The 15,801-nt window shown below is 39.4% G+C and overlaps 1 protein-coding gene across 1 annotated transcript; it reads right to left on the bottom strand.

The window, feature by feature from the left end:
* Positions 1-561: 561 nt before the first annotated feature.
* Positions 562-12,976, bottom strand: LOC118596397 (zinc finger protein 58-like). Its single transcript, XM_036207270.1, has 4 exons — positions 12,868-12,976; positions 6,666-6,792; positions 6,073-6,168; positions 562-4,379 (listed from the first exon to the last, which is right to left on the bottom strand). Exons 1-4 carry the CDS (start codon positions 12,871-12,873, stop codon positions 3,217-3,219), a joined length of 1,392 nt encoding a protein of 463 aa, XP_036063163.1. The 5' UTR covers positions 12,874-12,976; the 3' UTR covers positions 562-3,216.
* Positions 12,977-15,801: the final 2,825 nt, after the last annotated feature.

Raw genomic sequence — 15,801 nt, 5'->3', positions numbered from 1 at the left:
ATGACCAGAAATTTTCCATATCAGCCCATTTACTGTCCATGAACATCTTGTTTGCAATCTTAATTTCTGTATGCATTTTATAAATTCTTTAATTTGTTACTTAGTAACCTCACTCTTGTTTCTGACTTTCCATAACATTAGTCATCATAGACTAGGAAAAAAATATGATGGGACATAAAAGAACAGGGATAACAAAAGCAATAATAGGAGAAAGGATAGTCAGATACAGCTTAGTAGCTGACTTCCAACTCTACTACAGAGCTATAATGAGGACTGAATAAGATTCACAAAAAGGGGCTAGAGAGATGGCTCAGTGGTTAAGAGCACTGACTGCTCTTCCAGAAGTCCTGAGTTCAATTCCCAGCAACCACATGGTGGCTCACAACCATTTGTAATGAGGTCTGGTGCCCTGTTCTGGCCTGCAAGAACACATGCAGGCAGAATACTGCATACATAATAAATAAATAAATAAATAAATAAATAAATAAATAATGAATGAATGAATAAATAAATAAATAAATAAATCTCTAAAAAAATTCACAAAAACAAATGTACAGACCATTGCAATGTAAAACAAGACCCAGAGACAAGTGCTAATACAATGGATATATTAATATGGAAATGGAAAAGTGTCATATGGTGACTGTTGTAGGATTCTCTAAAGAATAGGACAATGAAATGCAAATATTAAGAATTTATTAAACTGGCTTACAGGATATGGTCCAGGTAGTCCAACAGTAGTGGTCTCAGTATCATAAGTGAAGGATAGTAGCAGCTGTTCAGTACAAGAGGCAGGCTGTCTCTACAGTTCCAATCTGGTGCTGAAGAATTTTGGATGATACTTGAAGAGTTGTTGGTTTTTCGTTTGTGTTGGAATCCAGAAGATGTTGGATTTAATAAATGTTGCAGTAAGTGGATGGAGAGTTAGGGCAAGCAGTAAGAAAGCACAATTTCTTCAGTGTCCTTTTGTATTATCAACAAAAGAGTGTAGCCCAGCTTTATTGTGGTCTTCCTCTTCATACAATGTGATTAAGAAAATCCCTTCTAAGAGTGCCCAGAAGTTTGGGTTTCAGTAGATTCCAAGTCAGGCCATGGTGCCAACCAAGATTGAGTCATCATAGTAATTAACAGCACAAACACAAATGCACACACATTCACACCACATCGGACATTCAAATTTTTACCGAAAAAGGAAAAAGGAAATTCATTGTACATAGGTCATCTATGTACTGAGGCTACATCTGTGGTGACTGTGTTGTGTGTGTGTTACATGTATGGGAAGAAAGGCAACACCTTTAGAGGGAATAGAGGCATCAGAAGGGGGCAGGCTGAGAGTAAAAGGGGAAAGAGGTAGAAAATACTGATGCATATGTACTGATGTCAAATTGGTACTTTTACTTGGCATGTAGTCTAAGTAACTTTTCCTGTTGCTGTCATAAATTACCTGACAAGGGCAACTTATAGGAAAAAGGGTTTAATCTGGTCATTTATCAATGTGGATATGTAATAGATTGATATCTCCAGACGTGAGTGATCTGCAGGATTCTGATGTTTGTAATTACTTCTTTCAATCACATCAAATACATCATATATATTTTAAACAATGCATCATGTTTGTCCACATTCTGTATTAATAGTATGTGTGTACTATACTTCCACTATATCCATTACTATGTAAGTTACAAGAAAAGACTTTGCTACACTATTAATATTAGTGTACTTCAATTGCTATTTTGAGGACTGTATACTAAAAATGGATCCTGCTAGACTCATTTTATGTAGAAGGTTTCTCTACAATATGAATTCACTCATGGCCCCTAAGGATTTAAGGCTTTGTCACTACTTAATTTGTAGGGTTTCCTATATTTTTAAATCTATTTTTTGATGTTAACTTATGAAGAATAGAATAAATTGCTTCTCCTATCAATTAAGTATGTTAGTTTCATTCATGCCTAAATTTCCCATGTTGAGTTTGCAACAACTGTTCAACATGTAGCTACTGTCTTTATTTTTACAAAGTTCATCTACACTATGAAATTTTTGCTAAATAAGGGAAACATAATTTTCTTTATCATATTCTTTGTATCTACAGGACTTTTCTGCAGTGTGAAAGCTCTGGTGTCCAGTAGAGGCACAACACATCTAAAGGCTTTGTGAGATTTGATCTAGTACAGAGACTGATGGCAACGGGGGTATGAAGAAGAGGGAAACGCCTTCCTGTGCCCTTTGCTGTCCTACACTGATTTGTTGGAGTCATGAATGGTATGAGCAAAGACAACTTTAGGGAGTAACTATTTTATTTCAACATAAGGGTCAATGTTCCTCTTCCAGGGATGCTATAACTGGAAGGGAAGCAGAAACCATGTTTCCTAGCATGTTTCTCAGCCTCCTACTCACCCACAATTCTTATGTGACCCAGAACCCCAGGGTGGTACTGCCTGTCCTAGGTGGACTCTCCTACATCATTTACCTATCAAGAGAATGGCCCCCTGACATGCCCATAAGGCACACTGATCTAGGAAAGCATCTACTCAGATAATGCTGAGCTAGGTGAAGATGACAGCTGAAGCTAAGGAGGACAGTTGCACCTGCAGGGTTTTTCACCTACATCACTGCTTTGGTGTTGCTGAAGATTGAAGTATTGTTCAAGGCTTAGGGACAGTCATTGTACTTGTAGAGTGTCTCTGCAGATACTCAGTCTAAAGAACAGATAGAGAACTTACCACACTGACTGCTTTTGTTGGCTTCCTCATCAGAATGAATTCTCCAATGCTTATATAGTCATGAGGAATAGGTAAGCCCCAGTCCTTTTCTGTACATGAGTAGGATTTCTCTCAGGTGAGAATTACTGAGGTTGAACCATGACTGAACAATAATTCAAACCTTCAATAACACATCCTTCACATTATAGCTTTGATGTCCTGGAGGAAGATTGTTGTGTTACTTAAAATATGAAGAAACAAATAAAAGCTTGTCAGTCCCTTCATAATTGGACTTCTTCTCTCCAGAATGAAGTTTATTGTTGGTAGAAAGTGTTGACTCAGTGGTAAAGCACTCACCATTCAAGTGTGTGCAAAGTGATAAAATCTTGCTAAATATTCATTCCTTAGCCGAGACAAGTATATGACTTCTCTACTCAATGGAATCACTTGTCTCAGATAAGGACTGAATTTTTAGCAAGATTTTATCACTTTGCACATACTTGTCAAGTTCCTATTAAGAATGAATCCCTTTATGTCTTCTAAGGGATGAAGATCGGAAAAAACTTTTCCCACACTTTTCACATTTATAGGGTTTCTCTCCAGTATGAACAATCTGGTGTTGATTGAGGCTATCAAGCCTAGAAAACACTTTTCCACACTGTTCACATATATGGGGTTTCTCTCCAGTGTGAACTCTCTGGTGTTCAGTAAGGGCTGAGTGATTTGGAAAGGCATAGTGGCATTCCCTACACTTATATGTATGGATTTTTTGGTGTTTTTTAAGGTCTAAAGTAGAGTAAAACATTTTGCCACATATTTCACATTTATAAGATTTCTCCCCAGAATGACGCAATTTGTGCCAAGGAAGATATGAGAGAGTAGAAAATGTTTTCCCACATTCTTCACATTTGTATGGTTTCTCTCCAGAATGGATTCTTTGGTGATCCTGAAGGTGTGGAAAAGAGTAAAACCTTCTGCCACATTCTTCACACTTGTAGGAATTCTCTTCTGAATGAATTCTCTGATGACGCTTGAGGAATGCAGAGGAGTAAAATGCCTTGTCACAGTCTTTACACTTATAGGGTTTCTTTCCAGAATGAATTCTTTGATGCCGCTTAAGCAATGAAGGATAGTGAAATGCTTTGCCACACTCTGCACACTTGTAGGGTTTCTCTGCAGAATGAATTATTTGATGTTTCTTAAGCAATAAAGGACAGTAAAATAATTTTCCACATTCTTCACACTTGTAGGATTTCTCTGCAGAATGAATTCTTTGGTGTACCTTAAGTAATGAAGGGTAGGAAAATACTTTGGCACATTCTTTACACTTGTAGGGTTTTTCTCCAGTATGATTTTTCCGGTGTCTATAACGTGTTGAGTGAGTACTAAAGGCCTTACCACATTCTTCACACTTGTAGGGTTTTTCTCCAGTATGAATTCTCTGGTGTACAGAAAGTTTTGATTGAGTATTAAAGGCCTTACCACATTCTTCACACTTGTAGGATTTTTCTCCAGTATGAATTCTCTGGTGTATAGAAAGTCTTGAGCGAATACGAAAGGCTTTACCACATTCTTCACATTTGTAGGGGGTCTCCTGTATATTTGTCTGGTGTTGAATAAGCAGTGAATTACAATAAAAGGCCTTGCTGTAATTTTTATGTTTATTGGCTGTTTTTCCTGTTGATCAAAATTTGAGACATGTACAAAATCTTAGCACATTCTTTATATTCATAATGCTTATCTTTAAAATGGGGACATTTACCCATACTCACATTCTGATGGAGAAATCAGAAATAACACTATATTTTTATACCTATGTTCACTGAAAATAACCCAAACTATAGTAGGTGGAAACAATTTAACTTCTACCCAAGTGAAAGCCTGATCAAATTGAATATAGAAATAATGGCAAGCCAGGCGGTAGTAGCGCACACCTTTAGTCCCAGCACTGGGGAGGCAGACACAGGTGGATATCTGTGAGTTCAAGGCCAGCCTGGTCTATGTAGTGAGTTCCAGGACACCACAGAGAAACCATGTCTCATAAAAAATAGAAAGAAGAAGAGGAAGAAGAAAGAAAGAAAGAAAGGAAGAAAGAGAGAGAGAGAGAGAGAGAGAGAGAAGGGAGAAGGGAAGGGGAAGGAGGAAGGGAGGAAGGAGGGAAGGCAGGCACATTATTCAAAGTTAAGTAGCTAATTAAGTAGTAATTATCTATAATGAAAGAGTCTCTCAAGGATATTACACAAAAAGAAATAAATACCTTAATCAAACATAGGTATTAAATGTAGACATACATGGCATTATGAACCAAGAAAGGGAGAGATTAATAGTAATTTGTGAGATTGGAGTCATATAGAAATACCATTTTTAACCTAAGTATGAATTTTAGAATTTTTAGGTTTGAATTAAAGTGTGCATAACAAGTATGTTTACAAAACCTTAAGTAATATACCTCACAATTTTCAGACAGCATTTTATGTTTTATTTGGATGACAAACATCTCAATAAAATTTAGGTTAACCTATGAGTAACAACTTCTGCCAAAGAAAATAAGTTGTCAGTGAAAAGAAGTTAAAATTATCTAACTTTCTAAGAATTATTAATTTACAACCAATGAGCTATGAAAAGAAACAATGTTAAATTTATGAAAACATGAGACTTGTATTTTCACATGAAGTGGAAATACAGTTCCCATATTCATATTACTAGAGCTCATATATATTGCTATGTTACACTGTGATGAAGTGTTCATAATTGGATAATCTATCCACAAAATTATATAGGTTACATATAGACAACTGATTACAGTTGGGAAAAGATCCTTGAATTCTCAATATTCTGAAATCTTATTGATAAGCTATTAAAATTCATCTAGGTTGGGTCAGTTTTAGTCTATGACTATATGTCCACAAAGGGTATGCATTCTAAATCCTTAGTGAGTATAGGATTAAAAATAAGAATAGCTTTTCATCATTCATAAAGGACTCTAATGAGGTGATTTTGATCAACATGAAAATAAGTGATATAAAATACATTTATATGTGAAGTTACTGTCTTACAATGGTTTCACACATAGGTCTTTAGAAATGTGTGCAAATTTTCAGAGGTTTAGAAACTAGTGTGAAGTTACAATGTAAACTAAAAAAAAAATGACCTTTGGAATTCACTGTAAATACAAGCACAGCTCAACACTGGGGAATTACTTAAGAGACTTAAAGCATCATAAAGGTCTGAGAGATGTCCTTTGACAACACAAACAAAGAGAGACCTCAAGAATTATCTCCATATCATGATTCAAGGCAGATGGGAAAGCCTGCCTTTCTGTTGAATATTTGCACTTCAACTCTGTTCTTGACCCCCCATTCCTACACACCTGCATGCACAGTGGCTGCCTCTTGTCTCTTCACACCCATGGGCCCTTGTTTTTGCTCCAGGAAGGTCACCAGGTGTGGCTTAGAGAGAACTAGACCTGTTTGTAGGAAATGGAAACAAGATTAAGTGTTCTTCTACTGGGAACTGGCATGTTTGTTCCAGTACACTGTCATAAGGAAAGAGATGGTGTAATAAATGACTGCAGATAATCAGTTCCTTAAATGTTTTCTCACAGGACCACTATAGTATGCAAAGGAATTTACAACACCCAGATTCTAAATTTAATTTAAGAGGAGAAACATTAAAAGTGACTTGTGAACCATTTTCATTACTATGTAAGGTACATTCCCATTGCAACTGAGTTTCTACCATTCCCATTAGTGTGAAGGATGTATTCTTCCAACACAGACAGGTTAAACTCACACATGCAAAAAAAAGCAATGTTTCTTAGCTAAACATATTCCCTAATTTTTCTTTAAAGCTAAGACTATGAAACTTTTTGTTGGAAAGCACAAGTTCCCATGAGATAATGTATAGAGTGAGGAAGTTACATGTTGACAGTAAAATAAGAATTCCCAGGGGAGTGACCCTCACCCAGGAAATCAAGGTTGCTGTAATTCTCCAGCATCACATCCCTGTACAGATTCCACTGAGCAGGCTCCAGGCATTCCCTCTCTTCTGGAGAGAAATCAACGGCCACATCCCAGAAGGACAGCATTTCCTGAAATAAACATTAATGCCATTAATCACAGACATTGTGGGACTAGTTCTCTGTCAATGTGATACAAGCTGGGGTCATTTGAGAATAAGGAACTTCAACTGACAGTGTGCATTCCAGAAGAATGTCCTGTATGTAGCCCTATAGGAGGCTGTTTTTAATTATTCACTGATATATGACAACCCAGCTCATTGTGGGTGGTGCAACACCTGGGCATGGTGTAAGGAAGCAGGATGAGCAAGCCATGGATAGCAAGCCAATAAGCAGTGTTTTTGATGGCCTACACTCCAGTTCCTGCCTACAGGTTCCTGCCTTGACTTCCCTCAGTGTTGGACTGTTACCTGAAGTTGTAAGTTGAAATAAATACATTCTTCTCCAAGTTGCTTTGCTCACGGACTTTATCACTGTAAAAGAAACTCTAACACAGGTATCTTGTACTTGCGTTACACAATTCTATATTTTGCCCAGGAAGAAAATGCTAGATATAGGTGACATGCTTCTAACATAGGTGAATCATATTCCTCAGACACTTCAAATGTGGTCATATTATTTCACATTGGACCCATCAAGGAAAGAGAAGAGTTTCCTATAAGTCCACGTGGAAACTCTTAAGATGGATGAAATGTAAAGTGAATGTTTCCATAGAAAAACATGCATTTAGTCCCACATGCTTGTTTTATCTACCAAACATATATACATTTTTCACAGGAAAAAGCCCTGGTCAGAAGGAAGGAACTCCTCAACCCTTAATATGCACAATCATGAATATGAAATGCAATGAAAATGTAGTTTCTGATGTAGTGGCACTGAGCTGACATCTGGATTTCTTAATTTGTACAGAGTCTAGTAGTGGTGCTGATGTCAGTGCACCAAGAGACACACAATGGAGCACCCAAGGAATAGAAAAAAAAAAAAAAACTCACAGAAAAATACGTTAGGTATCAGAATCAATAAGAATCAGCAGGTATAGGAATAACAACATTTTTTTTAGTATTTCAAAGACACTAGACTTCACTCTGATTTTGTTATTTCCCTTTTCCTCAGACAGATACTGATCTGTTTGATATATTCCTAAAGCATGTCTTCACCATGTGACATCTGTGTCTCACTGTGTTGTGTTGAAGAATTATAATGGTTGGCTGTGGTAGACTGAATGAAAATGGTCCTCATGAGCACATCTATTTGGATACTTTGTCCATGGTTAATGGAACTCTTTGGGAAGGATTAAGTGGTGTGAGTTTTTTAGAGTATATGTGACCCTGTCAGGGGAGATGTGTTAATGGGGGTGGACTTTGAGGCTTCAAAAGCCCAATGTAGGCCAAGTATCTCCCTTTCTACCTCTTGCCCATGGATTAGGATACATGATCTCACCTACTGCTCCACCACCATATCTTCTTGCCTGCTGCCATGCTCTTCACCATGCTGATCATTAACTAACCTTCTGAAATTGTAAGATGGCCCCAGACTAAATGTTCTGCTTTATCATGTGTCTTCTGCATCATCTCTCTTCATAATAACTGACCAGTGACTAGGATAGCAACAGGGACAGCTTTTTCTTATTTTTAAATTTTCAATATTTCACAGGTTTTTTTTCATGTTATTGTATGAGGTATCAAAATGACTTATGAGAGAAATCATATTATACTTCTTCCCCTTTTTTATTAAAGAAATAAGAGATTTATATATTAATGAAATATTTTGTAATAATTTTATGGATAAACTTTGCATAATCTTTCCATCAGTTTGAGTATTCTAATTTCCTCAAATACTTTTTATTATTAAAATCTCAAAAATACTGTATGAAATGTACACAACATAATGTTTATATACATCCAGCATTCAGAGCAACAGTACTGTGAACTTCATCCTTCTATGATACTGTTTCAGAGCATCCACAGTTCAGTATGTCCTCAAGCCTCAGCTTTCTGATGTCACTGGCCAATGAGAAAAACCATTATTTCCAACTTCTGTTAGTTACAACTCTTTACTTTTAACATATAGATGATATCATGTGATACATGTCTTTCTGTGCCAGAAATAATTTCCAGTTTCAGTCATTCTGTCACAACTTACATGACTTTATTCCTTTTCTTCTGAAATATTAATTAAAATAAATAAAAAATTTCCCAATCTCTCTAACTCCAGTCATGCTCTCTTCTAAATTCCATGACTTTATGTTCCAGACATATATTCTCCTCTAAGATCCATAAACTAGCTAGCTATGGACATTTGTCTAGGCTTCTAGTATTCTTGATATGGCCTTAAGTCCAATTAGATAGCTGCTGTTTATGGGAAGATGTGAGTGGCACTGAAGCATCTTTAGGGATGTCTGGTCACATTGGTCATCGCTGGAGTTTGTAGGCTAAACAGCTAAGGAGGACTATTTATTCCTTCCCTCCCTCGGAAGGTTGCAAAGCAGTTCACAGAGCAGGAGACTTTCAGGTCAGATCCAGATCCAATCCTCTGAGTCTTGGGTCTAAATGCCTGGTGTAGTGGGTAGCCATCCCAGCCTTGGCCTGGAAGTTCCAACCCCCATTGAGGCTTTGGTAATGGTCACGCCCACAAGGCAGGGCTGAGGGAGGAAGCAGAAGACCCAGGATCAAGAGGAGAGGCTTCTCTTTGTTCTGGGACCCTGGACACTGGAGGTAGACCGAGCAGAGTTCTCCAGAGAACACCGCCGGACTGCGCCATACCTTTGCCAGACCCTGCAACCTACCCCTTCATTTGTAAGTTACCCCACAAAATAAACCTCCCTTTTAACTACGTGGAGTGGCCTTAATAATTTCACCAATAGCCTGGTGTTTTCAGCAATGGGAAGAAGGAGTAGCTATATTCAAAAGACTTTTGGCACAGAGGAAACATACTTTGTAAAAAAAAAAAAAAATTATGCTGAAAAATATCTTTACTATGAGTAAAGTAGCAGAGAGGAGGCCAATAGATTTCCAAGTCATAAGTAGACTGAAGGGAATTGATGAAGAGAAAACCCTGTCATTTCTCAAGGAAAAAGCCGTTATACTCTGTTGAAAGCTTCCATGTAGCTAGTGGAACACGTCCCCACATTTCAAATAAATGAAAACCAGATTCCACTCTTCCATACTTAGGAGATCACCGACAACAGGTCAGCTTGGAGAACTGCAGGAACTCTGGGCAGAGTGAAGATGGAAACACTGTTCTCTTTGAGAACTGGAGCAGGTCCCCAGTGATGAACTGACTGCAAGGACCTCTCCCCAATGCTGCCCGGCACCCGTTACCACTGTTCTGGATGGGGAGTGTTGCTGTGCTAGACCACTCTCCGCACTGTGGGCTGCCTGAGGATGAAGGGCAGAAGGCCTGTCACCATTTAATTGAAATTTTATCTAATATAATTAAAGTAAACATTTCAGGAGACATTAAGAGTGGCAATGTTTACTTCCTATGGGGATGAAATGCAAATAAATTCTGGCCTGAAGGGGACAAACTGTGATGCATTAAAAATTACTGCAAATTCATTCTAATCTCCGAATCAGGAGGTGGAGACCAACTGTCCTCCCCTTGAATGGAGGCTGGTCCTAGAGACAAGCCTACAACACAGTAGACAGAGCCCAACTCATAAGACCTCTTGTATCTATGTCAGAGTCCCTCAGAGATTTTGTTTTTGACAGATGCCAAACTGAGTCCTAGGAGATTGTGCAGAAGTCAAAACTAGGTGCAAAGCAAGGGCTGTATTATCAATCAGGCTTTAAACAATGACTCTCCATTTAGTCTGGGCTTATCTATCAATTAAAGAACACACTGCTTTAAAAATACACTAAACGCATCATGAAGTGCTATGGAACAATGCTTTTCTACACTATGAATATGTATTACTATCATTGGTTAATAAAAAGCTGACAGGCCAGTAGCTTGTCAGGAAGTGAGGCAGGAAAGCCAAACTGAGAATGATGGGAAGAAGGAGGGCAAAGTGGGGAGAGATGTGAGCTAGACTCTTGGGAAGCAAGACATGCTAGAGGACAGGAAAAGCCACAAGCCACATGGCAATACATAGATTAATAGAAATAGGTTAATTTAAATGTAAGAGGTAGTTAGTAATAAGCCTGAGTTATTGATGGAGCATTTGTAATAACATAAGCCTCTGTGTGTTTATTTGGGACCAGTCTGGTGGGACAGGAAACATCCATTTACAATGAAGTAACAATGCACTGATCTATCCCAACCTTTGATAGGGATAGATATGTGTGGCACACAGCAATCATTAATTTTTGCTTTAAGTCAACACATTTTTGTAATGTGATGACCCAGATACTGTAAATGGAACCCTAAAATAGACATGATAGATCATATGCAATGTATTTGTTGAAAAAAATGGAATGAATAATTAGAATTTTAGCTTCAACTTAAATATCACATGCTTTGCTCTATATGACAGACAGAAGGTCTTGATATATCCAGGTTTTAAATAATCAGTACATTGTTACTAAATCTTAATACAATAGTAAGTGGTGCATATCCAACAAACAGTTGGGACTCACATTCTCATCCACTGACCTATGTAGCTCCACAGAGAAAAGAACAATGGGATGCAGAATTTAAACAGTTGGCTAGCCAATTTGACACATACTTTTTTTTTTCAAAGATTTATTTATTTGTTATGTATACAGTGTCCTGTCTGCACATATCTCTGCAGGCCAGAAGAGGGCACCAGATCTCATTACAGATGGTTGTGAGCCACCATGTGGTTGCTGGGAATTGAACTCAGGACCTTTGGAAGAGCAAACAGTGCTCTTAACTCTGAGCCATCTCTCCAGCCCCCAACACATACCTTTCAATTCAAATATGTCACTGTATTTGAAAATAATTTTGGATGGACTCAATGACAGAAACTTTTATAACCCTAAAAGACAAAGTAATGAAAATCTGTGTTTCTGAAATTAATTCCATGCATACATGTTTGTTTTCTATTTAATTCTGTCCAAATATCTTCTGTAATTTCTCTCAGTGATCTCTGGCATAATCACATAGACAACCATGAATTGAATTCCATTATCCAGCACACTTTCCCTTCAGAGTTTTCCAAGAACAGCCTATCTAAATGGCAAGATTAGTACAGGAGTCTGTAAAAACCAGTAACTGCTTCCCTCATAGCATCACTTCCACAACATTAGCATATAATAAAAATACCCTGGAATCGGGACACTAGAGGGGTAACAGACAGACTGCTTTGCTGTGTGGATGACACAGACACACATGTGAGTGACAGCGGAGGAGGTAGATATCTTCACGCACATGTAGACAACTGTAGAGAAGCAGTCCACACATACTTTAACCTCTAGCGAAGGAAGGAGAACGCATCCAAGGGGCGGAGAAGCAGGGAAGAATGTTAACCACTGTGGGCTGCATCAGTCACGGAGAAGTCCAGAGAGGGAATGAGGTCCGTTTACTTTAAATCACACGAATACACACAGGTCTGTGAGTTCTTCCTCACCCTGCTGACCAGACACAAAAGCCTGGCACCCTGGCACAAAAGCCTTTTCACCTGCTCCTGGGGCCCCAGCTGCTGGATTGGCTCAACAAGTTCAAGGCCAGATTAAGGCATGTTTATACAACAGTTGTGTTTCTTGAGAGTAACTAACCATAACTTAGGGATGGAAGGCCCTTCAAAGGCTTAAAACACCCGAGTCCTCAAAGTAAAGCTGAGCATCAACTCCCCCAGTATGGAGCATATAAGAGATTAAAAACAAACAAGCAAACAAAAACCCAACCTACTCTAGAGGTACCGAGAAAACCGTCAACATCCATCTGAGAGTGGGTAAAAGAGAATGTAACCCCCCAGCCAAGCTCCCAGGACCAACTGAAATGCAGCTTCTCAGCTGACCCACCAAGTCCTGGCAATCCAGAACGTTCAGTATCCTAACAAAACCATCAGTCGGCATCGGACACGCCCTCTCCCCCACTCCTGACCTGGACCTTATGGCCCAGCACAAAAGGTCAGCACAGCGCTCCCAAGGCAGCTTCTTCAGTCCTCCCACCCAGGTCCGCTCCCTCCAAGACGGACCCCGCACCCCGCACAGTGCCTCAGGCTGCGCTGCACCCTGGACCAACCTCCATGTCAGAGACGCAACAGGAATGCAGAGCAGGACAGGACTCTCCCCAACTTTGGAGAAATAGCACACTTTCAGACAGAATGAACAAGTATTGTTTCCGGAGTGGGTCCCTGTGACGTCACAAAGACCGGACTACATTTCCCACAAGTCTGCGCGAAGGAATTCCGGTGATTTCTTCTGTTCCTGGATTTGTCCCTGGCAACCAGCAGTAGAGCATAGAAGAAGCGGGGATCGCAGACAGCCATGGGGTGTGAGGCTGGAGTTCACCTCCTGATCCACAACACGAGATGTGTGAATGTGAGTCGAGCCTGTGACGGAAATATTAGGGTTAGAGGCCATTTCTGGTCCATGACCTGACTGTGTAAATAGTTTTGTACCTTCTCTAAAGACATACTGAACTAGCTTAGGACAAGGCAAGTGGTGACCCCTTTAAAAGGCTGATCAATGGACTGCATTATATGATGTAATGCAGTCCAAATATTTCCCCAGTTCTGCTTGACAAAAACAAAGATTTTACTATCCATTTATGCATATGGGGAATATTTCTTACCTTATGGAGCATGTGCCTTCTGGCTGTCCACCTTCTGGCCTATTTCTGTGGCTATTCTTTTCTTAGTTGCAGGTCATGTGCAACCAAGGTCAGCTTCACATGCTGATAATGCTGGGCCTCTCGCACAGACAGGATTTCATGGCTTTTTATCAGCATGTGCAGCTTGTGAGCATCCTAATTCAAAGAAGCAAAAGAAGGCTTCATAGTCAGAAGAGCTGTTCCATAGACACCAGTAAGTGGTAATGAGCAAATATATTTTAGTAACTCACTGTTTCTTGTTATCTTGTTTCTACTAGAAACTATCGGAGCATAAATATGCTGGCTCATCATATACATCCATGCAAAGGAAGGCATATTCCTTCTGTTCACTTCCATAGTCTATGGAATAGTTTCCCTCTCTATTGCTATCATAGCACATGCTGATAAAAAGCACTTTAGTGGTAGAAAACCATTATTTGCCTCACAGGTTATAGACCACACCCAGGTTGGGTTTTGCTGATGACACAGGGTAGTTATCTGGGAAGAGGTAGCTCAAATGAGAAACTGACTCCATCTCAATCTCCTGTAGGACATTTCTTTTATTAATGATTGATGTGGGTGGGCACTGCTCTTGGTGTGTTTAAAGGGGATGGGGCTTCACCCCTGTGCAGGTGGTCCTGAGCAAGATGAGAGAGCAGGCTGGAGAAGCCAGTGAGCAGCATTCCCCCATGGCTTCTGCCTCCCATTTTCTGTGCTGACTCTTCTGTCATCTGGAAGTGTAAACTGAAATAAACTTTTCCCTCCCCAAGTTGTGCATTTTGTTATCATGTTTTATAACAACAATAGAAACCTAATGAATACAAACCATTATTGAAGGAAGTCAGGGCAGGAATTCATGGAAGGAAACTGGAAGCAAGGACAGAAGCAGAAATCATGGAAATATGCTCCTTACAGGCTTGCCCCATTGGCTTGCCCAGTTTGCTTTATTATACAACCCAGGACCAGCTGCTCAGGGTCTGAGCCTTCACGAATCAATCATCAATCAAATTGTTCCACAAACTATAGGTCAATCTGATAGAGATAATTCTGTAATTATGGTTCCATCTTCCTAGAGAACTAACTTGTGTCAAGTTGATAAAATCTAACCATCATACTCTCCTATTTGGAAGTCCATATTGGTCATTTTAAATAGCTCTTGGGAGTTTTCAGATGCTGGAGAAGGGAAGATACACCTATGTGAGTGAGGGAAGAACCTTTGCCAAACATGCATGGACAAAGTTATAAATCAGTTATATATGCGAGTGGTGATGCTCTATCGCTTTCTCTCCCAAGCAACCTTGCAGCCATGACATTGATGATTTATTACCACTTGGTCAAGTTGAAGAGTGCCATATGGTGTTCGATACATTAATAAAAATACATCCCTGTTAATTGTATAGATCAAGTGCAGGGAGAGTGATGGACACAGGATGCTTCTAGACTGTTAAGGTTGGAAAGGCCGCCCTGTATGTTGGTGTTACTGTTCCGTGGGATAGGCTCATGGACTAATAAAAGGAGAAGGGGTGTGTGGTGATTTGAGTGAGAATGCTTCTCACCCCTAGCCCATACTTTTGAATTCTTGGTCCCCAGTTGATGGAACTGCTCTGGAAGGATTAGGAGGGACAGCCTTGTTGAAGGAGGTGTGTCACGGGGGTGTGTGTGTGTGTGTGTGTGGGATTTGAGGTTTCAAAAAGTCTACACCATTCCCAGTTGACTCTCTCTGCCTCAGGCTTGTGGATCAGGATGTAAGCTCTAAGTTACTGCTCCAGTGCCATGCCTGCCTCCTGACATGCTCCCCACTGTGATAGTCATCAACTCTAACTCCCCAGAACCATGAGCCCCAAATTAAGTGCTTTCTTTCTTAAGTTGCTTTGGTCATGGCATTTTAATACAACAGAAATCTAAGACAAGTGGGGAAAAGCACAAACATTCACCATTTTGTTTTTTGACTGTGAATCAATGTGGTGAGATATTTCAAGGTCCTGCACCATAATTTTCCTACTCTGTTGATCTGTAGCCTCAAACTCTTGGTCTAAATAAACCCTTCCTTTCTTCAGTTTCTTTCTTTCTTTAAAAACAATTATTTATTATACATTCTGGGCACAGTTTCCCCTTCTTCCTCTTCACTTTCTTGTAACAGCTGTTTTATCTAGTAAGATGAGTAAGACAAGTATCTACATTACCCGTCCACAGGCTTTTCCTTCAGTGCAAGAAAATATCTGATTCAACTAAGAAATAATGAATCTTATGAATAGAGATTCCGAATTTCTTTAATTAAAAAAATGATGTATATAGGTTTTTATCCTGCATGTGTGTCTGTGCAGCATGTGCAAGCATTGTCCATGGTGGTCAGAAGAGGGCTTC

The sequence above is a fragment of the Onychomys torridus genome, chromosome 15 (assembly GCF_903995425.1).
Source record: "Onychomys torridus chromosome 15, mOncTor1.1, whole genome shotgun sequence".
Taxonomy (NCBI): Eukaryota; Metazoa; Chordata; class Mammalia; order Rodentia; family Cricetidae; genus Onychomys; species Onychomys torridus.
This window is presented reverse-complemented; position numbering and strand designations above follow the sequence as displayed.

What these genes read in the sequence shown, in the direction of transcription:
- LOC118596397 (XM_036207270.1), bottom strand. An exon ending in CAGCAACCTTGATTTCCTGG is followed by an intron (nt 6,169 to 6,665) that starts GTGAGGGTCACT and finishes TCCTACAAACAG; the next exon opens with GTCTAGTTCTCTCTAAGCCA. An exon ending in GGCAGCCACTGTGCATGCAG is followed by an intron (nt 4,380 to 6,072) that starts GTGTGTAGGAAT and finishes TTTGATCAACAG; the next exon opens with GAAAAACAGCCAATAAACAT.